Source organism: Salmo trutta, chromosome 25, assembly GCF_901001165.1.
Source record: "Salmo trutta chromosome 25, fSalTru1.1, whole genome shotgun sequence".
Classification (NCBI taxonomy): Eukaryota; Metazoa; Chordata; class Actinopteri; order Salmoniformes; family Salmonidae; genus Salmo; species Salmo trutta.
Genome location: NC_042981.1, coordinates 7,049,349 through 7,073,298, shown reverse-complemented (window position 1 = coordinate 7,073,298; position 23,950 = coordinate 7,049,349). Strand labels below are relative to the sequence as shown.

The 23,950-nt window shown below is 43.2% G+C and overlaps 2 protein-coding genes across 5 annotated transcripts; one reads left to right on the top strand and one right to left on the bottom strand.

The window, feature by feature from the left end:
- Positions 1–2,134: 2,134 nt before the first annotated feature.
- On the top strand, positions 2,135–3,515 carry LOC115161937 (synaptosomal-associated protein 25-B; the record flags this gene model as incomplete). The annotated part of the gene is given in 3 exon segments (XM_029712784.1): positions 2,135–2,225; positions 2,349–2,493; positions 2,650–3,515. Coding segments are annotated over 3 exon segments (299 nt in total), but the record flags the coding sequence as incomplete, so codon positions are not given.
- Positions 3,516–12,135: 8,620 nt separating this feature from the next.
- LOC115161936 (gastrula zinc finger protein XlCGF17.1) lies at positions 12,136–23,163 on the bottom strand. 4 transcript variants are annotated; one of them, XM_029712783.1, is made up of 4 exons: positions 22,988–23,163; positions 22,299–22,533; positions 21,353–21,466; positions 12,136–12,565 (listed from the first exon to the last, which is right to left on the bottom strand). In XM_029712783.1, the coding sequence occupies exons 2-4, from the start codon at positions 22,396–22,398 to the stop codon at positions 12,525–12,527; spliced, it is 255 nt and encodes an 84-aa protein (XP_029568643.1). In that variant the 5' UTR covers positions 22,399–22,533; positions 22,988–23,163; the 3' UTR covers positions 12,136–12,524. The 4 variants fall into 4 exon arrangements, with proteins under 4 accessions (XP_029568643.1, XP_029568641.1, XP_029568640.1 ...); XM_029712781.1 differs by lacking the exon at positions 12,136–12,565 and adding an exon at positions 16,619–18,608 and having other exon boundaries at positions 22,299–22,548; XM_029712780.1 differs by lacking the exon at positions 12,136–12,565 and adding an exon at positions 16,619–18,608.
- Between the last annotated feature and the right edge of the window lie 787 nt (positions 23,164–23,950).

The following is a 23,950-nucleotide window of genomic DNA, read 5'->3' as shown; positions in this document are numbered from 1 at the left end:
GGTGAAGCGTGATTCATCACTCCAGAGAACGTGTTTATACTGCTCCAGAGACCAATGGTGGCGAGCTTAACACCACTCCAGCCGACGCTTGGTATTGCGCATGGTGATCTTAGGCTTGTGTGCGGCTGCTCAGCCATAGAAATGCATTTCATGAACCTCCTGACGAACATGCTGACGTTGCTTCCAGAGGTCAGTTTGGAACTCGGTAGTGAGTGTTGCAACTGAAGACAGACAATTTTTATGAGCTACACGCTTCAGCACTCGGCGGTCTCGTTCTGTGAGCTTGTGTGGCCTACCACTTCGTAGCTGAGCCGTTGTTACCCCTAGGCATTTACACTTACATAAACAGAACTTACTGTTGACCAGGGAAGCTCTAGCAGGGCAGAAATTTGACAAACTGACTTGTTGCATAGGTGGCATCCTATGACATTGCCACATTGAAAGTCACTGAGCTCTGCAGTAAGGCCATTTTACTGCCAATGTTTGTCTATGAAGATTGCATGGCTGTGTGCTCAATTTTATACACCTGTCAGAACGGGTGTGGCTGACGTAGCCGAATCCACTAAGTTGAAGGTGTGTCCACATACTTTTGTATATATAGTGTACCTCTTCTCAAGACAATTTCCATCATAGGAATAGTTTATATTTCAAAGCTATTGTTTAATGCACATTTAACTGCTGTAGTGAGCAACAATCAAAAATGTCTATAAAGTCCAAGTGATTTTAAACCGAACTTGACTTCCTAGAATGTTTTTCTTTCTCTATATTGTACAGGTATGTGTGTGTGTGTGTACATTATGTGCACGTGTTTGCACATGTGTGTGTGTGTGTGTGTGTGTGTATGGTTATGGGGTGTGAATGGATAGTACCTAAGGAGACACTGCAAATCCAAACTATGGCCTCAGTCATGTTCTGAGAGTCAAGCCTTTTCTGTGTCCATAACATAATGTCCATATCATTATGTTCATTAGTGTTGTCTATGTATTTTCCTTTACTTACAGTTGCGGGCACCAAAAAGCTATATTTTTTATTTTATATTTTTAGTATTTTTGATTTTTTTTTTTACAAATGATCAATTGCACCGTGTTATACACACATTGCAGCAAAGATTCTGCTAGCACCATGGCATGACCTACCTTTTTAGTGTCCCACATCTGAAAAAAATGTATAAATAAACTTTACTTTTATCATATGTATTTATTTATCTATTTCCATGTCGTTCTGTAATTCAGTATCATTAACTATCATGTTCTGGTTTATTCCTGATTGTGATCTAAACTGTTTTCCTCCAGTAACCAGAGGGTGTGGATATGATGTGTCTCCCTGTCTGTCTTCCTGTCCCCTGTCTATCTTCCTGTCCCCTGTCTATCTTCCTGTCTCCCTGTCTGTCTTCCTGTCTCCCTGTCTGTCCTCCTGTCTCCCTGTCTGTCCTCCTGTCTCCCTGTCTGTCCTCCTGTCTCCCTGTCTGTCTGTCCGTTGGTGTCGGTCTGTGGTGTCTTCTGCTCGGTGTTCTGTGTGTTTAATGTGTCTGTGTTGGTGGGAGGGTTTATGTCTCCTCTATCTACAAGTCTATAAAGGACCCCTTTTCTATCAACCACATAGACACAGTAAATACACTACAATTCAATTGATCAGTAGGCCTACTCGGATCCGTTACTCATTGATAGACCTAACATATATAATATATATATATATATATATATATATATATATATATATATATATATATGTCCCGAATATACTATTGGTATGCTGTGTTGGTGGGCTGCCTAAGATATCATTGGTATGCTGTGTTAGTGGGCTGCCTAAGATATCATTGGTATGCTGTGTTGGTGGGCTGCCTAAGATATCATTGGTATGCTGTGTTGGTGGGCTGCCTAAGATATCATTGGTATGCTGTGTTGGTGGGCTGCCTAAGATATCATTGGTATGCTGTGTTGGTGGGCTGCCTAAGTTATCATTGGTATGCTGTGTTAGTGGGCTGCCTTGCTGTTACTATGCATGGCTTTTGTCATATTTATATTACATCAAATTACAGTTTACATGCACACAAGCACACACACTTAATCACCTACACAGACCCTGACTGGTACGTGTCCCTGCAGGATAAAGGGTGGGGGTCAGGCATGGGGGGCCAACCAGGATGGAGTGGTGAACAGTCAGCCAGGGGCTCGTGTGGTGGACGAACGTGAACAGATGGCAATCAGTGGGGGCTTCATCCGCAGGTGAGTGTGTTCATGTATTAGCAAGAGTTTGTGTGTGTGTGTGTGTGTGTGTGTGTGTGTGGACTCCCTCAGCCACTCTGAAGCTACCGTTAGTTTCATGGAATATCCAATGTGTGTTTCCAGGGTAACGGACGACGCCCGGGAGAATGAGATGGATGAGAACCTGGAGCAGGTGGGCGGGATCATCGGTAACCTGCGTCACATGGCCCTGGACATGGGCAACGAGATCGACACCCAGAACCGCCAGATCGACAGGATCATGGACAAGGTACTGTCCATTATGTTGACGATGACAAATCAATCAATACATTTTCAGTGTTATCGATTGGCAGCCCATCCTTGAGTTGACAATCCAAAGATTTATTGATTGGTAGTTGATTGCTTGAATGATTTCATATAATCTCAATTCTCTCTCTCTCCTCAGGCTGATTCCAACAAGACCAGGATTGATGAAGCCAACCAGCGCGCCACAAAGATGTTAGGCTAAGCTGCAGCAACAAGTGCTTTAAACCCCCTACTCCAAAACCCCCACCGTCACCCCTGCACCCCTCTCAAGCATGTCATGGGGTGGTGCAAACATGCTTTTATCATGGGACTTTTGCTTCGTTCATAACCAAGTGGGAAGGTGGTATTTACCACATACGACTGGACTAAAATCCACTTGAACGCCCCTCCAACTGGTAATTACTAGTGTGTAGAGAGAGACACAATCTATCAGGGAAACACGTCTATCACCCCTGAGTTCCCACTTCTCCCACATGGTGACCTCTTGAGGTCACCTACTAAGGAAATTGCCTCTATAACAGCATTTTCGGCAGTTAAATGTAACAAAAAAAACTTTATTTATAAAAAGCCATATATTAATTTGATTTTTGAACATTTTACAAGCATGATGTCTGTGGTTTTAGTTCATGGTTGACTCAGCTTGTTGGCGATTAGCCAATCTGCGTTTCTCAACGTGGTCAAAGCATGTGAACCAACTAGTATTGACAACTTCACAAATGGTAATTGCCAGCTTCTCACTTGGTAATGAATGAAGCATTACTCAGTAGGTTTGCACACATGCACATATCAGACCCCCCCCCCCCCCCCCCCCTCCCTTCTTCCTGTTGTAAATGTTGTTCTGTGTCATCGGTCTTTGGCTTTTATTAAAATGAGTCCTGGTTAATCGTCTCATTCTCTACCCTCCACTCTCTCTCTCCTCCTAAAGTTGTTCCTCTACCCTCCACTCTCTCTCCTCCTCAAGTTGTTCCTCTACCCTCCACTCTCTCTCCTCCTAAAGTTGTTCCTCTACCCTCCACTCTCTCTCTCCTAAAGTTGTTCCTCTACCCTCCACTCTCTCTCCTCCTAAAGTTGTTCCTCTACCCTCCACTCTTTCTCTCTCCTAAAGTTGTTCCTCTACCCTCCACTCTCTCTCCTCCTAAAGTTGTTCCTCTACCCTCCACTCTCTCTCCTCCTAAAGTTGTTCCTCTACCCTCCACTCTCTCTCCTCCTAAAGTTGTTCCTCTACCCTCCACTCTCTCTCCTCCTAAAGTTGTTCCTCTACCCTCCACTCTCTCTCCTCCTAAAGTTGTTCCTCTACCCTCCACTCTCTCTGTCCTCCTAAAGTTGTTCCTCTACCCTCCACTCTCTCCTCCTAAAGTTGTTCCTCTACCCTCCACTCTCTGTCCTCCTCAAGTTGTTCCTCTACCCTCCACTCTCTCCTCCTAAAGTTGTTCCTCTACCCTCCACTCTCTCTCCTCCTAAAGTTGTTCCTCTACCCTCCACTCTCTCTCCTCCTAAAGTTGTTCCTCTACCCTCCACTCTCTCTCCTCCTAAAGTTGTTCCTCTACCCTCCACTCTCTCTCCTCCTAAAGGTGTTCCTCTACCCTCCACTCTCTCTCCTCCTAAAGTTGTTCCTCTACCCTCTACTCTCTCTCCTCCTAAAGTTGTTCCTCTACCCTCCACTCTCTCCTCCTAAAGTTGTTCCTCTACCCTCCACTCTCTCTCCTCCTAAAGTCGTTCCTCTACCCTCCACTCTCTCTCCTCCTAAAGTTGTTCCTCTACCCTCCACTCTCTCCTCCTAAAGTTGTTCCTCTACCCTCCACTCTCTCTGTCCTCCTAAAGTACATAGTGCTTCTTTGATGGCTTTAGGTCACTTGTGAAGATCTGTTTCTGTCTCACTTGTTTCCGTTTCTTTTTTTTATATACAGTAGGTATGTATTATATAAACTGTATTTACATCATTACTCTGATACGACGACTACTATTACTTTACATGAGCCGGACACTGCGTCACTACATGTGGTTCCTTCAATGAGTCAGTGTTATGTCCATGTCAGACACTGGTGCTCTGTTGTTGTTGTTGTTGTAATGCTAAAGGAGAAAAACTAACCATACAAGGTCCTTTCTCATAAAACAATGTCAACTTCCTCCCAGACTCTCCTCCCAGACTCTCCCATTTCAACAAATAGCCATCTGGATAATGTGCAGCTGTACTGGGGACATGACCAGTGGTGCATGTCTTTTTTCAGCCAGGCCCTTCCCTCAATGCAAGTGATTTAGCATTATCATTGACAAAGATGAGCAGCAGTAGACCATAGATAGTTTATCTAAAGTCACTATACACATTGTGTAGGTGAGCCCAGGTCTCCCAGGTGGAAAATGTAACCCAACACCTAGGGTTTGGCAGCACCATGCTCCAACCAACTGGACCACATCAACTCATTGTCAGGGGAAGACAGTATCTAAATCCCCCCCCCCCCCCCCCAGACAGGCCTGGAGATGGGATGAGCTGGGAGGAGCTAGGAGGAGCTGGGAGGGGCTGGGAGGAAGTGAGTGTCTGGGAGGAGGTGGGAATAGCTGGAAGGAGCTGGAAGGTGGGAGGAGATGGAAGGAGCTGGGAGGGGCTGGAAAGAGATGGGAGGGGATGAAAGGAGATGGGTGGGGCTGGAAGGAGATGGGAGGGGCTGGAAGGAGATGGGAGGGGCTGGAAGGTGGGAAAAGATGGAAGGAGCTGGGAGGGGCGGGAAAGTAGGAGGAGGTGGGAGGGGCAGGAAGGAGTTGGGGGTGGCTGGGAGGAGATGTGAGGGGCTAGAAGGAGATGGGAGGGGATGGAAGGAGATGGGAGGGGCTAGAAGGAGATGGGAGGGGATGGAAGGAGATGGGAGGGGCTGGAAGGAAAGGAAGTGAAAGAGGGAGAGAACAACAACAACCGGTCTTTGATTACTTAACCCAGGTGGGCTCCAATGCAGTAGCAGCCATTCATGGTTGGCCCATCAGTCTCTGGTTGTCTGGCTCAACCTCTCTGTCTTACTCCCATTGATGTACAGTAGCCCCGTGTGTGTTATGCATGTCCGTCAGCAGATAGAACTCAACATCTTATGAATAAGACTAAAGACTAAAATCTGTAAGTAACATCTGTAGGTAACACAGCATGCCCAGCAGTGTGTAGGACACTCCCATGCTGAGAGAATACCCTGCTTCCTGCCACTCTGCAATAGTGCCACTCATTTTGTTCACACATATCTTTCCAGATTGTGACCATCGTTGTAAAATAATATGGAAAAATGTCAATAAAAACAACATAACTGTAGAAGAAAAATGTATTTCTTTTTTTAATTATTTCAAATGTATTCACTATTGTGTACTGCTAAACTTGGGGAGGCAGGTAGCCTAGTGGTTAGAGCGTTGGGCCATTAACTGGAAGGTTGCAGGATCAAATCCCCGTTGCTGACAAGGTAAAAATCTGTTGTTCTGCCACTGAACAAGGCTGTTCCCTGCTAGGCTGTCATTGTAAATAAGAATTTGTTCTTAAGTGACTTGCCTAGTTAAATAAATAAATAAACTAGACTGGAGAAGCTAAAGGGTAAAGACTGATACTTGGGGAGGCAGGTAGCCTAGTGGTTAGAGTGTTGGGCCATTAACTGGAAGGTTGCAGTAAAAATCTGTTGTTCTGCCACTGAACAAGGCTGTTCCCTGCTAGGCTGTCATTGTAAATAAGAATTTGTTGGGCCATTAACAGGCAACACTCCACATGGAAGGAGAGGACTGCCATTACACTAATGGATATCCTCTTTAGGCCTTAAAGTGGATTAGAGCTTGCCGTCACTAAGAACACACACTCCCCCCTCTCTTGCTAAAACACCTCATCCCTGAATGTCATGTGACAGGCTGATACAAACAGTCATTTAAAACAGACATTATAATTGACCTTGAGCCTAGCCTCAAATATTGAGTCTAGGCTCACATAACCGCCAACATATAACCGCCAACAGCTGACCAGTACATTAGCCCCAACATGTTTCAGACAGGGTTAGCTGACCAGTATATAACCCCCAACATGTTTGGTACAGGGTTAGCTGACCAGTACATAACCCCCAACATGTTTGGTAGAGGGTTAGCTGACCAGTACATAACCCCCAACATGTTTGGTACAGGGTTAGCTGACCAGTACATATCCTCCACCCTGGAGCACTTTTAACAGACCCAGGAAGGAATGTTCAGATAGAAATGTGTCATTATGAGGGTGATGGGTCAACGGGGTCATCTAGCTGCAGATGAAGAGACTACTAGTTCTGGTTTGAGATGGATGGTTGGGTTTGTGGTTCTGGTATGAGATGGATGGTTGAGTGTGTGGTTCTTCATCCTGCAACAAGGGAAGCTTTTGGGGATGAGATAACAACTTGAGATAACATGCACCAACAACATCTATTGGAATAACAAACAACGACAAATGTAGCTTTTGATCAGTGTTACCGTTAATTTAAGTCATTGATTTGCTATTGGTTTCAACCTCAAAATTCAACATAGAAAAGTCTGAATACAAGAAGTCTATTTTCAGTCTCCATACATATCCTGTACCTTTAATTATACCACATCATTGTTGAATACTTGTTTCTGATTGGCTAGAAGGTCATTCTAAAACTTACATTAAGCCTCAAAGTCTAAGCCACTGGGAGGAACTGTTAAGATATGGAACTGTTACAGTTTTTCCCAATTGCTAAAACACAATTTTGCAAACTAGGCTGGTTTTATCTAAATAATTAATACAATTCACAAAACCACACACCCAAACTGCAAATACCTCATATATCCTGCAAAATGAAGCACTGCAACCAAAACTACATATAGCATTATCAAAATCAAACGTTTGCACGAAATGGCACGCACTTCATTCATATTACCAGATTTTTGTCTAACCAACTACACACTGTTGGGCATAATGAAAAGCACTCTCATCTTTAGTATGCTTTGCCATAATACTAAAATAGTTCAAATTGTAGAAAATTATTCAGATGCACAGAAATATTTGCAGATACACACACATGCTGTTGAAACCTTTTATTTTTCACCAAACAAGTCAGTGCAACATATGCACAGCAGATGTATTTACATTGGACTGAACAAAAATATGCTCACAAAAAAAACAGTAAACTGAAAAAGAAAAAATATATACAAAAAATATATAGAAAAAAGATGAGGCAAGAAAAATAATTAGGCAGCATCTTGCCACACAGCTGGGTCTGGCCACAACGCCTCGTCCACATCACAGGCAATATCTTCCCTTACCAGACATCGAGGGAAGAAGCGCCTTGAGTGCCTTATCCATCCCTGAATCGCACCCACATCAATCTCATCACATGCCTCTTCCATAGCCTGCACAAGAGGCATGCGCACAGAGGGCTTCCGGTCGTATACCTTCCACCGCCATGCCAAAAATAACTGTTCTATGGGGTTCAAAAATGGTGAGTATGGTGGGAGGTATTGCACGAGAAATGGTGGGTGGTCAGCAAACCAGTTTTGGACTGGGGCTGCACGATGAAAGCTCACGTTGTCCCATACTACAACGTACCGAGTTCTTTGATGGTCTGCATCATTCATACGGTCTGGTGGTATGAGAATGTTGTGGAGTCTGTCCAGAAATGTGAGAATATGGGCTGTGTTGTATGGTCCAAGGTTGGCATGACGGTGGAGGACACCATGAGTATTGGAGATGGCAGCGCACATTGTGATGTTCCCACCATGTTGGCCAGGAACATCTATAATGGCTCTGTGGCCAATGACGTTTCTCCCCCTTCTGGTCTTTGCTAGGTTGAACCCAGCCTCATCTATAAAGATGAACTCATGTGGGATTGCATGAGCATGAGCATCCATTTCCAGTACTCCCTGAAAACAAAGAACAAAAGCAGTCAATATGGTGTTATCCAGTACACTGGGAAACAATGTTGCGTGTAGTGTACTGCAGTCAATATTGTACTTACATCCACATATGCTCATCTGAACTCTTTGTTTCTTTGAGAGTTTCTCTCAAATGGCACCTTATAAAGTTGTTTCATTCTGATTTGGTTTCGCTTGAGAATGCGAGCCAATGTGGACAGACTGACTCGTTGAATGTTGTTGAATATGGTGTTGTCTTGGATGATGTGGCTTTGAATTTCTCGTAATCTGATTTCATTATTTTCCAAAACCCCGTTTACAATGACAGCTTCCTGTACCCCGGGGAACATTTGGCCCCTTCCTCCACCATGGTTACGTCTCTCAGTCCTTTAGAAAAACTAAAAAACTGAAATCTAGGGCTTGGACAATGCAGCCTAAAGATATTTCCCCCACAATAGAGTAAATTCTACAGGAAATGTGTGCAGTTAGTGTATGACATCAGCCATTCATGAAGTAAACAGGTGTCACCCAACTGATACACTATGACATGGGGTGTACTACATAGTGTGAAAGAAATGTTGGTTACATACCTGTACTCCAGTCTAAATGTCCGGATGACACAGGCGACAGTAAAACGGCTCAAGTTGGGCTGCACTCTCTGTCCAGCCTCTCGCATTGTCAGCCCATGGTTGATGACATGATCAACTAAGGTTGCTCTGATTTCATTTGAAAGTTGTTGTCTTCTTTGGCCATAAACTCCTCTACCAGATCTACCCCTACCTCTCACTCTTCCTCCCTTTCTCATTCTCACCCTCCCTCTTCCTCTCTCTGCAACGGCTTCCATTGTTGTTGTACAACAAAAGGTGCTCACCTGTGGTCTTTTCATAGTGCTGACTTCCTGATTGAAGTGGTAACAATTAACCATTGAGGTGTTTGGCCAGGTGGCACATGTATTGGCCAATTAGCTCATGTAGTGTCATTTTGAATGGCAGTGTTTTGAAATGGCAAACATGTGACTTTATGTCAGATTGTTGTGTCTTATGCAGAGAACCGTGTGCAGTGCATTTAAAAAGTGCCATTTTGAATTGCAAAATGTGTGTATAGCAGAAAACGTGTTTAGACTTTTGGAGACTTGAGAAGAGGTTTTGCTCTCTGTGTGTCAGTTTAAATAATTGTGCTGTGCATGTCATTTTAGTGTGTTAGCAATTGGAAAAAAACTGTAAGGTCATACCATCGATCATTCAGCTAATTGATTTTGAATTTTAGTACCCCTTTAGATATCCCAAAATTATATTAAACCATTATTTGAGAAAATATTGAATTTGGACTTTACTACTATAGCCCATAGAAACACATTGAATGACACATTAATAAATGGCAACAAAAAAACAGTACAAAAATAAATCATAAGGTTTTGAAGTGTCTAAGAAAGCTCAGGAAATACAGTGGCTTGCGAAAGTACTCACCCCCCTTGGCATTTTTCCTATTTTGTTGTATTACAAACTGGAATTAAAATAGATTTTTGGGGGGTTTGTATCATTTGATTTAAACAACATGCTTACCACTTTGAAGATGCAAAATATTTTTTTCTTGTGAAAGAAACAAGAAATAAGACCAAAAAAATTGAAATCTTGAGCGTGCATAACTATTTACCCCCCAAAGTCAATACTTTGTAGAGCCACCTTTTACAGCAATTACAGCTGCAAGTCTCTTGGGGTATGTCTCTATAAGCTTTGTCACATCTAGCCACTGGGATTTTGCTGCTCCAGCTCCTTCAAGTAGGATGGGTTCCGCTGGTGTACAGCAATCTTTAAGTCATGCCACAGATTCTCAATTGGATTGTGGTCTGGGCTTCGACTAGGCCATTCCAAGACATTTAAATGTTTCCCCTTAAACCACTCGAGTGTTGCTTTAGCAGTATGCTTAGGGTCATTGTCATGTAGGAAGGTGAACCTCCGACCCAGTCTTAAATCTCTGAACGACAAACAGGTTTCCCTCAAGAATTTCCCTGTATTTAGCGCCATCCATCATTCCTTCAATTCTGACCAGTTCCCCAGTCCCTGCTGATGAAAAACTTCCCCACAGCATGATGCTGCCACCGCCATGCTTCAGTGTGGAGATGGTGTTCTCGGGGTGATGAGTGTTGGGTTTGCGCCAGAAATAGCATTTTCCTTGATGGCCAAAAAGTTCATTTTAGTCTCATCTGACCAGAGTACCTTCCTCCATATGTTCGGGGAGTCTTCCAGAAACGTGTTTGCTTATTATTTTCTTTAAGAATGGCTTTTATCTGGCCACTCTTCCGTAAAGCCCAGCTCTGTGGAGTGTACGGCTTAAAGGGGTCCCATGGACAGATACTCCAATCTCCGCTGTGGAGCTTTGCAGGTCCTTCAGGGTTATCTTTGGTCTCTTTGTTGCCTCTCTGATTAATGTCCTCCTTGCCTGGTCCGTGAGTTTTGGTGGGCAGCCCTCTCTTGGCAGGTTTGTTGTGGTGTCATATTCTTTAAATTTTTTAATAGTGGATTTAATTGTGCTCTGTGGGATGTTCAAAGTTTCAGATATAGACTTTCTTTTTTTCTATTGTGTTATTGACTGAGCGCTTGTTTATTCCATGTGTAACTCTGTGTTGTTGTTTGTGTCGCACTGCTTGGCTTTATCTTGGCCAGGTCGCAGTTGTAAATGAGAACTTGTTCTCAACTAGCCTACCTGGTTAAATAAAGGTGAAATAAAAAATAAAAAAACACATATTCACGCACCACTTTCCCATTTTATTATTCTTTTTTTAATTTCACTTCACCAATTTGGACTATTTTGTGTATGTCCATTACATGACATCAATTTAAATTACAGGTTGTAATGCAAGAAAATAGGAAAAACACCAAGGGGGATGAATACTTTTGCAAGGCACAGTATGCTTAAATCCTCAGAGTTATTTTTATGCCCACTAGAGTAAAAAAAAATATTTAAAAAAACGATTTAACCTTTATTTAACTAAACAAGTCAGTTAAGAACAAATTCTTACTTACAATGATGGCCTACACCAGCCAGACCAGGACGACGCTGGGCCAATTGTGCGCAGCCCTATGGGACTCCCAATCACGGCCGGTTGTGATACAGCCTGGAATCAAACCAGGGTCTGTAGTTTCGCCTCTAGCACTGAGATGTAGCGCTGCGCTACTCTTCTCACAGATGGGGCACTGGGGACGCCATTCCCTATTGTGTGTTCACTTGTGGGCTGTAAGGTCAGATTTTAGACCAAAGCGCTCTCCACAGTCAGAAGAAATAAGGTCTTTCTCCTTGATATGCCATTATCTGGTGAGCTTTTAATTCTCTGGAATGTGAAAATCTTTTCTCACAAATAGGACATTGTTGAGGCGTCTTTCCAGTGTGTGTGTGTGTACAGATGTTGAGTAAGGTCTGATGCTCTGTTGAACGTCTTCTGACAGTGAGATCAGTGGTAAGCTCTCTCACCAATATGTAAATGCAAGTGTTGTTTAATAAGATGCCCTTCCTGTGAGTACTTCTTCTTACAGTTAGGGCACTGATAGAATGTACTAGCAAGTGTTGATTAAGATCTAATGTCACCATGCGATATTTCCTGACATTGTAACTGCCTGTGTTTCTTTAAAGCCTGCACTGTCGAAAATGTTAGCCCACAGTCAGAGCAGTGGTGAGGCTTCTCTCTAGAGTGTACTCGCAGTAATAACTGAACACTCTTTGTATGTCTTCTCACACTGTGAGCAGCGGAAAGGCCTGTCAGCACTGAGTTCACAACTGCTTTTTAAGACATTTATTGTCAGAGAATCTCTTCTCACATTCAGGACATTGGTAAGGTTTTACACAAGAATGTATGATCATGTTCTTTCAACTGATCTAATCTAGTGTACTTTTTAGCACACACTGGGCAGTGGAAAGATTTTTCTCCTGAATGTAACAGCATGTGTTTCCTTAAACTTTGCCCGCACTCAGAGCAGTTTTGACCCTTCTCTTTAGGACGGACTTTCTTGTGTCTCTTTGACAATGTCACAGAAGCAACACTTCCTTTGCAACTTGAACAGTGGGAAGACATCTCTCCAGTGTGGGTGTGATCGTTTTTGTGGATCTCTTCTTATGTTGAGGGCTCTTTGCTTCGTCAACTTCCTGGAGTTGCACCCCTGATGTAGATCATTTCTCCACTGATGGGTCTGAGGACTCAGGACCCTCTCCTTGCAGGCATGACAACAGAAAAAACATGTAGTAATAAAGCAGAAGATACATTTCCATGAGCTATGAACTAACAAAGTACATCTTATAAACACAAGAGCAAAGTTGGAATTATTGCCGTAGATGTCTAACCATGACAGTCATTAAACAGCAAAAATACATAAATTCTATTAGGTCAAACCACCTCACCTTATTGGTAACCCCCCATGGATTGAACAGACCATTATATATATATATATATATATATATATATACATACATACATACATATACACATACATATATACATACATATATACATACACACATACATACACATATATACATACACAATATATACATTCTAATAAATACACTGCTCAAAAAAATAAAGGGAACACTTAAACAACACAATGTAACTCCAAGTCAATCACACTTCTGTGAAATCAAACTGTCCACTTAGGAAGCAACACTGATTGACAATACATTTCACATGCTGTTGTGCAAATGGAATAGACAACAGGTGGAAATTATAGGCAATTAGCAAGACACCCCCAATAAAGGAGTGGTTCTGCAGGTGGGTACCACAGACCACTTCTCAGTTCCTATGCTTCCTGGCTGATGTTTTGGTCACTTTTGAATGCTGGCGGTGCTTTCACTCTAGTGGTAGCATGAGACGGAGTTTACAACCCACACAAGTGGCTCAGGTAGTGTAGCTCATCCAGGATGGCACATCAATGCGAGCTGTGGCAAGGTTTGCTGTGTCTGTCAGCGTAGTGTCCAGAGCATGGAGGCGCTACCAGGAGACAGGCCAGCACATCAGGAGACGTGGAGGAGGCCGTATGAGGGCAACAACCCAGCAGCAGGACCGCTACCTCCGCCTTTGTGCAAGGAGGAGCAGGAGAAGCACTGCCAGAGCCCTGCAAAATGACCTCCAGCAGGCCACAAATGTGCATGTGTTTGCTCAAACGGTCAGAAACAGACTCCATGAGGGGGGTATGAGGGCCCGACGTCCACAGGTGGGGGTTGTGCTTACAGCCCAACACCGTGCAGGACGTTTGGCATTTGCCAGAGAACACCAAGATTGGCAAATTCGCCACTGGCGCCCTGTGCTCTTCACAGATGAAAGCAGGTTCACACTGAGCACGTGACATACGTGACAGAGTCTGGAGACGCCGTGGAGAACGTTCTGCTGCCTGCAACATCCTCCAGCATGACCGGTTTGGCAGTGGGTCAGTCATGGTGTGGGGTGGCATTTCTTTGGGGGGGGCCGCACAGCCCTCCATGTGCTCGCCAGAGGTAGCCTGACTGCCATTAGGTACCGAGATGAGATCCTCAGACCACCTGTGAAACCATATGCTGGTGCGGTTGGCCCTGGGTTCCTCCTAATGCAAGACAATGCTAGACCTCATGTGGCTGGAGTGTGTCAGCAGTTCCTGCAAGAGGAAGGCATTGATGCTATGGACTGGCCCGCCCGTTCCCCAGACCTGAATCCAATTGAGCACATCTGGGACATCATGTCTCGCTCCATCCACCAACGCCACGTTGCACCACAGACTGTCCAGGAGTTGGCGGATGCTTTAGTCCAGGTCTGGGAGGAGATCCCTCAGGAGACCATCCACCACCTCATCAGGAGAATGCCCAGGCGTTGTAGGGAGGTCATACAGGCACGTGGAGGCCACACACACTAGTGAGCCTCATTTTGACTTGTTTTAAGGACATTACATCACAGTTGGATCAGCCTGTAGTGTGGTTTTCCACTTTAATTTTGAGTGTAACTCTAAATCCAGACCTCCATGGGTTGATAAATTGGATTTCCATTGATTATTTTTGTGTGATTTTGTTGTCAGCACATTCAACTATGTAAAGAAAAAAGTATTTAATAAGATTATTTCTTTCATTCAGATCTAGGATGTGTTGTTTAAGTGTTCCCTTTATTCTTTTGAGCAGTATAGCTAGCTAGCTATAGCTAGTTAGCTAGCTAGCTAACGTAACTTGAAATTAAAAGATTGTCAAAATTAGAAACGTATAATATCTGAAAATGTAGCTAGCAAGACTATCTTACCCATATGCATCATCAACGTATGCCATGGTTGCCCTTAGTTTGAAGAAGACGTAATCCGGAGACAGGTGTTTTCTCCTTAGCAATCACACTCGAATTCCACTGATTTCAAAACTCGGTCCTCCGGAAAGTGGAGAGCAATACTGACCAGCTCAAATAGACAGAAGCATGCTATATGGCAGACCAATCCCAACTCACCTCTCGGCCTGTCCAGCCCACTCATTATCTCAGCCAATCATGGCTAGCAGGAAGGTTGCTGTTTTTTTCTGTGGCTAAACCAACTAGGCTCATAATTTAACAATTTTTATTTGTATTTACATATGGCATACAAGTTATTAAGGCACATGAAAGTTCACATGTTACAGAAGGCATTTCTGCCCCAAAAACAGGCATTTTCATTAAAAAAAAGGTTATGTTCAAACGGCTCTCCTAGTGACATACGCCTAGTTTCCTGAAACGGGTCACATATGGATAATCTACTCTGCGTTCACTAGCTTGAGCTGGCTAAAGTCAGCCACTAGCCATGCAGAGTGTTGGCAGTGGCGAGCTACAATCCATCAATCACGAGGTGTGATGTAAACAACTAATTAGATTCCCCACACGTGGGGGCCGCATGATCCTGCTCGGCTACTCCAGTCTAGGCAGCTCTAACTTGGAAAATCCTTCCTGCCTGTGCTAATTGTTTAGTACCTTGTCTGCTCTTCATTTGTTTTTCGTCCTCTAATTAACTTCTTGACCTGTTCTGCCTCTGGATTATTGAGTCAAGGATTTATCTATACTGAACAAAATTTGTAAAACGCGTCATGGAATATTTTCTATGATTTTACTGTTTTTACAGTTCATATAAGGAAATCAGTTAATTGAAATAAATTGATTAAGCCCTAACCTATGAATTTCATGACTGGGTGGGCCTGGGATGGAATAGACCACACACTATGGAGCCAATCAAAATGAGCTTCTACACAAAAGGTCTTTATTAAAGACAAAAATGCTCCTCAGTTTCATCAGCTGTCCGGGTGACTGGTCTCAGACGATTCCGCAGATGAGAAATAGTTTGTCGAGATCTGTGTGGGAAAACTTGACTGGCCTGCACATAGCCCTGACCTCAATCCCATCAAACACCTTTGGGATGAATTGGAACGCCGACTGCAAGCCAGGCCTAATCGCCCAACATCAGTGCTCGACCTCACTAATGCTCATGGCTGAATGGAAGCAAGTCCCCACAGCAATGTTCCAACATCTAGTAGAAAGCCTTCCAAGAAGAGTGAAGGTTGTTATAGCAGCAAAGGGGGGGGGGATCCCGGATAGCACGTGTTTCATGTAGTTTTTATTGAAGAAGCCAACAGTGCCTTAGCCAGTGTGTAACAACTTCTATATACCGCCTGCTGAAAAATGACATCCGGTCTATAACCTAACAGTTCAGCACCTTACCAGCAGGTGGCATCCAAGCATTACTTTTTATTTTATTTTATTTCATCTTTATTTAACTAGGCAAGTCAGTTAAGAACAAATTATTATTTACAATGACTGCCTACACCGGCCAAACCTGGATGACGCTGGGTCAATCATGGCCGGTTGTGATACAGCCTGGATTCGAACCAGGGTGTCTGTAGTGACGCCTCTAGCACTGAGATGCAGTGCCTTGGACCGCTGCGCCACTCGGGAACCTGTATAACAACACGGACACTTATTCCACCATGCCTAGATGGAATACAGCTTGTCAACTAGACGTCAAAACGTTTTAGAAAATGGCACTTTAGCCAAACCTAACTATTTTCCTAACCTGCTACGTTAATTATCACCCGCTACGAAAAGTTAATTTTGACAAAAGCGGCATACCTTCTAGACAAAACGACCCCCCCCCCCTTCCACAATGGTCTAGTGGGCCAATAAAAACAAACAGATATATGCCACCATGCGGCTGGATTGTTCCCCTCATTGGGGAAAATGACTTCAGAAGGAAACAACCCTTTTTAAGATCTTCTGTTGAGATTTATCCAGCAGGGACAAGATCTGAATTCAGGGTAAAGCCTTTATTATCAGTGATCAGATCGCGTATCGCTGGTAATAAAACCTGCTCGCTTACCTGCTTAATCATCATATTCCCCAAATCTTAAAATTCCTCTTTAGTGACGGACTGTCAGCAGGAATGTAAACTTACTCAATAAACATGTACATGAATACCTTTATGATCCGGTTTGAGGTACTACAAGGACCTGTTTAGGCTGGGAAGCATGCAAACATCTTAATGCCCGATCACTTATATCATGGTTCATCAGTCTACACCAGTCTCTTGGTAGTTATTGAAAAGGAACTAGTTTCCCTTTATTAGAATGAAAGGTGTGTTCTTTTTCTAGTATAATATGGAATGCATGTTACAGTATACTACAGTTCTATTATCTCTAATGCATATAAGACTTTGAGGAATGTTGAGAAGTGTGTAAATGGTAAAGTTGGTTAATCCAGAACTAAAGTGTTGGGTAATTGGTCAGCTGCACGATTACATTTCTAGGTCCATACGTGTTAAGAAAAAGGGATTAAGAGATTCTAGAAAATGAGGAGCTTCACCCTCTCGCTTCACTAGTGACGAATCGAATGTCCCCTCTCCTTCCAGAAATTCGGAAGACGCTAACATCTGCGAAATCGTGATTTGTCCCCTCTATGGCATAACAAGGCTATTACTTTCAGGTAATAAACCATTTGAGCCAAAAGCCTGGTGTGCAAAAGGGATCAAAAATCTAGGAGATATATTTAACTCAGAGGGTCTCCCTAGTTTTCCAGGAACTTTGTCTCTTTATCTTAGTCTACAGTCTACACTTTGTGCCTATGGTGTCCCATTGGGTACAAATGTGGGAACTTGTAAAGAGGTTTGGTGTCTGCTATTTATTTTCATCTTCAATTACTAAAGCAAAAATATCTTCCAAATGATTCAATCATGGGTAAAGTATTTGTCTGATGATGATGAGGCTATTGACTGGGAGAATGTCTGGGAGAATATAATTTCACTGATCAAAGTACACAAACCATCAATTCATTCATTGTAAGCTTTGTCATAGGTTGTACTGGACACCACTTAGAATATTTCCTTACAAAACAGGCTTTATTAAGCCTAAACTGTAACCTGTGCCCCCCCTCAATAGATTTGGCACATATAAAACAGATGATTTGGGATTGATATGTTTTGGAGGAAAAGATAATCTATTCTGACTTCACTCCTTGAACCGATTCCTCTTCTACTTAATGACGATTCCAGTGAACAACAGTGTATGGTTTGGCTGCTGGCCAAAAATGCATTGTTCAGTGCTGGTTGCCACCACATGACCTTCATATAACACAATGGTTAGCATGTTTCCGCAGGTGTCGTTCAAGATATGACGGGAATGGGAAACTCTTCCCACAGTCAGAGCAAGAGTAAGGCTTCTCCCCTGTGTGAACTCGGCGATGAGAGGTTAGATGACTTGATGTTGTGAAGCATTTCCCACAGTCAGAGCAACAGTAGGGCTTCTCTCCAGAATGTTTTCGCAGGTGTCTTTCAAGATATGATGGGAATGGGAAACTCTTCTCACAGTGAGGACAGCGGTGAGGCTTCTCTCCAGTGTGTGTTCGCTGGTGCACGTTCAAACCACTCAGTTGAGAGAAACTCATCCCACAGACAGAGCAGGAATAAGGCTTCTCTCCAGAATGTTTTCGAAGGTGTCTTTCAAGATATGATGGGAATGGGAAACTCTCCTCACAGTGAGGACAGCGGTGAGGCTTCTCTCCAGTGTGCGTTCGCTGGTGCACGTTCAAGCCACTCAGTTGAGAGAAACTCCTCCCACAGACAGAGCAGGAATATGGCTTCTCTCCAGAATGTTTTCGAAGGTGTCTTTCAAGATATGATGGGAATGGGAAGCTCTCCTCACAGTGTGGGCAGTTGCGAGACCTCTTAGCTTTGATCCCTTCCTGATGTTTCTTCCCTGATGCAGGAAATGTCTCAACTTGGTCAGAGGAGTTAGGGGTCTCTCCTGGGTGAATGACAACATAAAAACAGGTGAGCAGGTACAGCACACATCCATAATCATTGGATCAAATTAAAAGAAAGAAATGTGCCTGACAAAGCAAAGGAGTTACATACTGTAGGTGTGTCTGCTTGGAATTAATGCTACATCTGCTTTATCTTCTTTTCTAAGTGACAATACTGCTGTTGAGCATCTTTAAAGACCCCCTCCAGACTTCCTATCACCTAATGTATCACTTGATGTACTTAACAAAAGGCACATCTCAATGGTTGGTCAAGGTTAGAGCTTAACACAGGAACAGGAATTCAGCGGGTTTTGTGAGATTCTGGCAGGTATGGCAGTGAAATTGGGAGTCTAGTTCGGGATAGGACGGGACAAAATCAACAGTCCACAGGAACAGGCAGTACAGGAAGTGTAAAATTGCGTTTGCTTTTTAGGTGGAAATATGTCATGTGAGGAGCATTTCATATAAACAACAAATGCGTAGGGTAGGCCTAACATAGTTTACATAATAAAAACGTATACAAAAATGTAAGTCATTTCCACACTTCCCCTTCCGTCAGCTCAGTCTTGCGCATCTAGGACCCATCACTAACATTAACATTAGAGCCAAGGAAAGAAAAAAAATGTTTTACCTAAATTTGATGGAGTTGTCTTTGACAATGAAGGAACCAAGTACACGGCTTGTAAAAAAATGCTGCGGTTTAATCAAATAGGAGAGAGCGACACGCAGCCTGAAGCGGCATAGCTGCTCATACTTCCAACAACTTTACCTTCAAACCAAATTGTTTGCACATTTAACTAAACCAATGCCTTCGGAGGTGAAGAGTGAAATAAAAATAGATTTACTTATGCAGTACTGGCCCTCAGTTTTTTTTTTATGATTTATGTTCATGTTGTAAATGTTAATGTATTGTAAATCTTCATATGTGCTCAAATGTGGGCTGGTGCTGTGCTGAGCTGTAGGCCGGTAGTGTGCTGAGCTGAGCTGTAGGCCGGTAGTGTGCTGAGCTGTAGGCCGGTAGTGTGCTGAGCTGAGCTGTAGGCCGGTAGTGTGCTGAGCTGAGCTGTAGGCCGATAGTGTGCTGAGCTGAGCTGTAGTCCGGTAGTGTGCTGAGCTGAGCTGTAGTCCGGTAGTGTGCTGAGCTGAGCTGTAGGCCGGTAGTGTGCTGAGCTGAGCTGTAGTCCGGTAGTGTGCTGAGCTGTAGGCCGGTAGTGTGCTGAGCTGTAGGCCGGTAGTGTGCTGAGCTGAGCTGTAGGCCGGTAGTGTGCTGAGCTGAGCTGTAGGCCGGTAGTGTGCTGAGCTGTAGGCTGGTAGTGTGCTGAGCTGTAGGCCGGTAATGTGCTGAGCTGAGCTGTAGGCCGGTAGTGTGCTGAGCTGAGCTGTAGGCCGGTAGTGTGCTGAGCTGTAGGCCGGTAGTGTGCTGAGCTGAGCTGTAGGCCGGTAGTGTGCTGAGCTGAGCTGTAGGCCGGTAGTGTGCTGAGCTGTAGGCTGGTAGTGTGCTGAGCTGAGCTGTAGGCCGGTAGTGTGCTGAGCTGAGCTGTAGGCCGGTAGTGTGCTGAGCTGAGCTGTAGGCCGGTAGTGTGCTGAGCTGAGCTGTAGGCCGGTAGTGTGCTGAGCTGTTGGCTGGTAGTGTGCTGAGCTGTAGGCCGGTAGTGTGCTGAGCTGAGCTGTAGGCCGGTAGTGTGCTGAGCTGAGCTGTAGGCCGGTAGTGTGCTGAGCTGTAGGCTGGTAGAGTGCTGAGCTGTAGGCTGGTAGAGTGCTGAGCTGTAGGCTGGTAGTGTGCTGAGCTGAGCTGTAGGCCGGTAGTGTGCTAAGCCGTAGGCTGGTAGTGTGCTGAGCCGTAGGCTGCAGTTTTATGCCGATGCTGTGCTCAGCTGTAGGCTACTGTTTAATGTGCTCAGTGCTGTGCTGAGCAGACCATCCTGCTGGGGTCTCTGTCCTCACCTCCAGCCTTAATCCATCTACATTTAGGTCATTTAGAGTACGCTCTTATCCAGAGAGACTTAGGCAAAACAACCACATAACGGTCGCATATTGCATTAATGAAATGTTCAATACTTGGTAAACCATAAACTATAAAAACATTTAGGTAATTTAATAAACTATTTGTATAGTTTATTCGCCATTAGTCAGGAACTCCACAGAAAATTATTTTTCTGGGTGTGCGCCAGCTCATGTTTTTAATAATACTTGGTAAACCAACACAATAACCTAAATATTTCTGCGGGCAAAAAAAGAGCACGAGATGGGAGTGATTTTTTTATCAGGAAGGGACAGGAATGTTCCGGGGTTACAGAACTGTTGCGGGATCTGGACAGGGAAAAAAATTGCCAGGACAAGAAGGAACAGGAAAGAATTTTCACTCCCGTGTGAACCTCTAGGTGTCCTCTGACATGGTAAAAGTGTGGTTGTGGTGGGGTGCTCTTTTGTCCTCAATTGCTCCTCCATTGTTTCCACATGCAACTCCTTCAATTGCCAAACCTTAATTTCATAATTGTGTCTAAACATATTTCACCCTTATGTGTGTACTTTACTGAATTTATACTTGGAATATACTTCAAATGAAATGTTATTGTTCACATGCACATGTTTAGCAGATGTTATTGCGGGTGTAGCGAAATGCTTGTGCTTTCTTTTTTTTAACTGGAAAAGTTCAAAGATAGCTGGAGTGGGAACCGTTAAATCAACTAACGTGTTACTGGATCATCTGACATGCCTAAAAATAGTACATCAAATCTGCTCTTACCATGATCAGCAGATTCCCCAATGTCTTCCTTCTGTTCTTCATTAATGGTGACATTCAGCCCCAGTGTTTGACTGCTGCCTGCCAGCTCTACTGATGCCATGTCTGGACTCTCTCCTGTGTAAATGAGAATAGAAAAAAAAAACGTGTCAAAATGTGACAAATGCATTGCGTCTTAACTAACATGTTGCATTCACTTGAGGAAATAAAATAAATACTAAAACCATGTAACAAAGTGGTTGGCGTGCAACTAAATAAGCTAACTGTGTACTTGATATCTGCCTGGCTTGATCAACAACAGCCCCAGGTATTACATTTACATTACATTTAGTCATTTAGGTATCTTAAGGAAAAAAATACAATTGGCATCTTAAAAATAATATTCTAATAAATCAGTCTCTCACTAAAAGGCAAGTATGAAAACCAGCTGGCACTGTGGCCCTCGAGGACCAGAGGAACAGTGTATCCGCTGTTGATAAAACCTGGGATGTAAATCTTAAGTGCAAACGGTAGCGAACTGTTTGGCCAGTAACCGAAAGAGTCGGATCCCCGAGCCAACTAGATGGGGGGGGGGATCTGTCGATGTGCCCTTGAGCAAGGCAGATAAGAGCATCTGTTAAATGACTAAAATGTAAAGGTAAAAATGAATACGCGGTGTGTATAACAGTAACACAATGCAATGTACAGAGGTAGAAAAATTTGAATGAGCCATGTTGAGAATACAGTATTCTATATACATTACAATACCTTATGAACATACACAAGGAACCAAACAGAAGCAAAAGGAAGGAAACAGGAAGGGACCTACCTGAATGTATCCAATAAAAACTCTTATTTACATTGTAAACGGTTTCTGTTGTAAACGTTTTGCTACATTCTGCAACTAATGAATACACCCCTGTTCTCTTACCTTGGTTGTAAACGCTGTTGATAAAACCTGCTCTCTTACCTGGGTAATCCTCACATTCCCAAATCTTCACTTCCTCCTCTTTATCTTTCGTGATGATATTCAACAGGAGTGTTTGACTGCTGTCTTTCACTGATGCCATTTCTCTTGCGGTGCCCAGGGGCCTCCTTTATCACAATCAGGACCCAGTCAATACAGGCTTGGGCTCCGTTTGGGTGGAGAACGGCAGGCTAGTTATCTTCACTCTCCTTAAGTAAAGACCAGATAGATAAACAACCTGTAAAAGAAAAACCTGTATATAAAATGCAGGGCTGTTATGTAATTTGGTAACTTGCTATCTAGTTAGCACACACAGCCACTGTTTTCTGATGTAGACAGTGATTTAATCAGTGTTGCTACGCTAATTTAGTTACCTGTACCGGGTCTCGGCTGGCTAAGCTACGAAATAAAGTCTCAAATTGCAAGATAACCGTAGCTAGCAATATGTTATTTGGGGTTTGGGTTTTCGCCACAATTTATTGCTAGCTACATATTAACATATTTTGATCAAGTATGTGATGGCATTTGTTTTTCAATTGATTAACTTTAGCAAATAGTTGAGTAACATTAGCCAGTCCTTGCGGTTTTGTCTAGAAGGGACACGGCTTTTATTAAAATTCACTTTTATTATAATTTACTTGACCAGGCCTTGCCTGGCCCCTGCAACAGACTATTCGACAGGGTGTTCTTACCTGAGGCCTTGCTTCGCTAAAACGGAATCATAAATGCTTTTTGTGTACTGGATTAAGTTATGTGTCCATTGTTTATAGAATACAGTATTACTTATGGCTTAATATCTCCTCTAAAAAAAGATCAAAACAAACGCGATGGCAAATTTTCACATCTTCTTTTTCGACATACTGGGCTTGTCAACCTACACGACCGTAGGGGTGCACCACCTGTCTGCGGGAGTGTGCATCGCAGGGCGTAATATAATCATTACTCAGGTTTAGGTTATTGTCCTTCCCGATGAAATCGGAGAGGAGTTTCGCCGTTGAAAAGAGCCAATAATGAGCGGAATGAGTTACTATCGCCTACCATTGAAGCATATATAGAACAATGAGACAGATATTTCACTGGACGTATAAAAGTAAAGCATCCGCTGGTTGTTTTACACTCACTCGGAACTGACCGTATAATTAATCAACTTCATTATGTTGTATTCCTCACCAAACTTAAGAGATAAAACAATTACTCTGTATAATTGACACTGCATATAACATATAATAATATAATAAACAATTGTATTTAACATTTTAATTAGATTTGTGATCAGCTAGTTTATTTATTGGCCTGTATGTGTCCAATAGAAAAAATACTGGTAAGTCCTGTCTGCACAACCATTACAATTATCAGAGAGAGAAAATCCTTTGGGCCTTAGTAGTTGCTCAGTGAAACATTGTTGACAGTATATTGACATTTTATTCACAATACACTCACAAAAATAAAATGCTTTGGGGCACCTTTTGTGCCTGTAGGGGAACCCTGTAAAAAAAAAAAAAGGTTCCAGATCTAACATTTACATTTACATTTAAGTCATTTAGCAGACGCTCTTATTAAATCTTTTAAGGGGGGGGGGGGGGGGGGGGGGTTAGAAGGATTACTTTATCCTATCCCAGGTATTCCTTAAAGAGGTGGGGTTTCAGGTGTCTACA

What these genes read in the sequence shown, in the direction of transcription:
- LOC115161936 (XM_029712781.1), bottom strand. Translation starts at nt 22,398, where the DNA reads ATGGCATCAGTGAAAGACAGCAGTCAAACACTCCTGTTGAATATCATC. An exon ending in GGAATGTGAGGATTACCCAG is followed by an intron (nt 21,467 to 22,298) that starts GTAAGAGAGCAG and finishes TCATTTACACAG; the next exon opens with GAGAGAGTCCAGACATGGCA. An exon ending in TGGGGAATCTGCTGATCATG is followed by an intron (nt 18,609 to 21,352) that starts GTAAGAGCAGAT and finishes TCATTCACCCAG; the next exon opens with GAGAGACCCCTAACTCCTCT.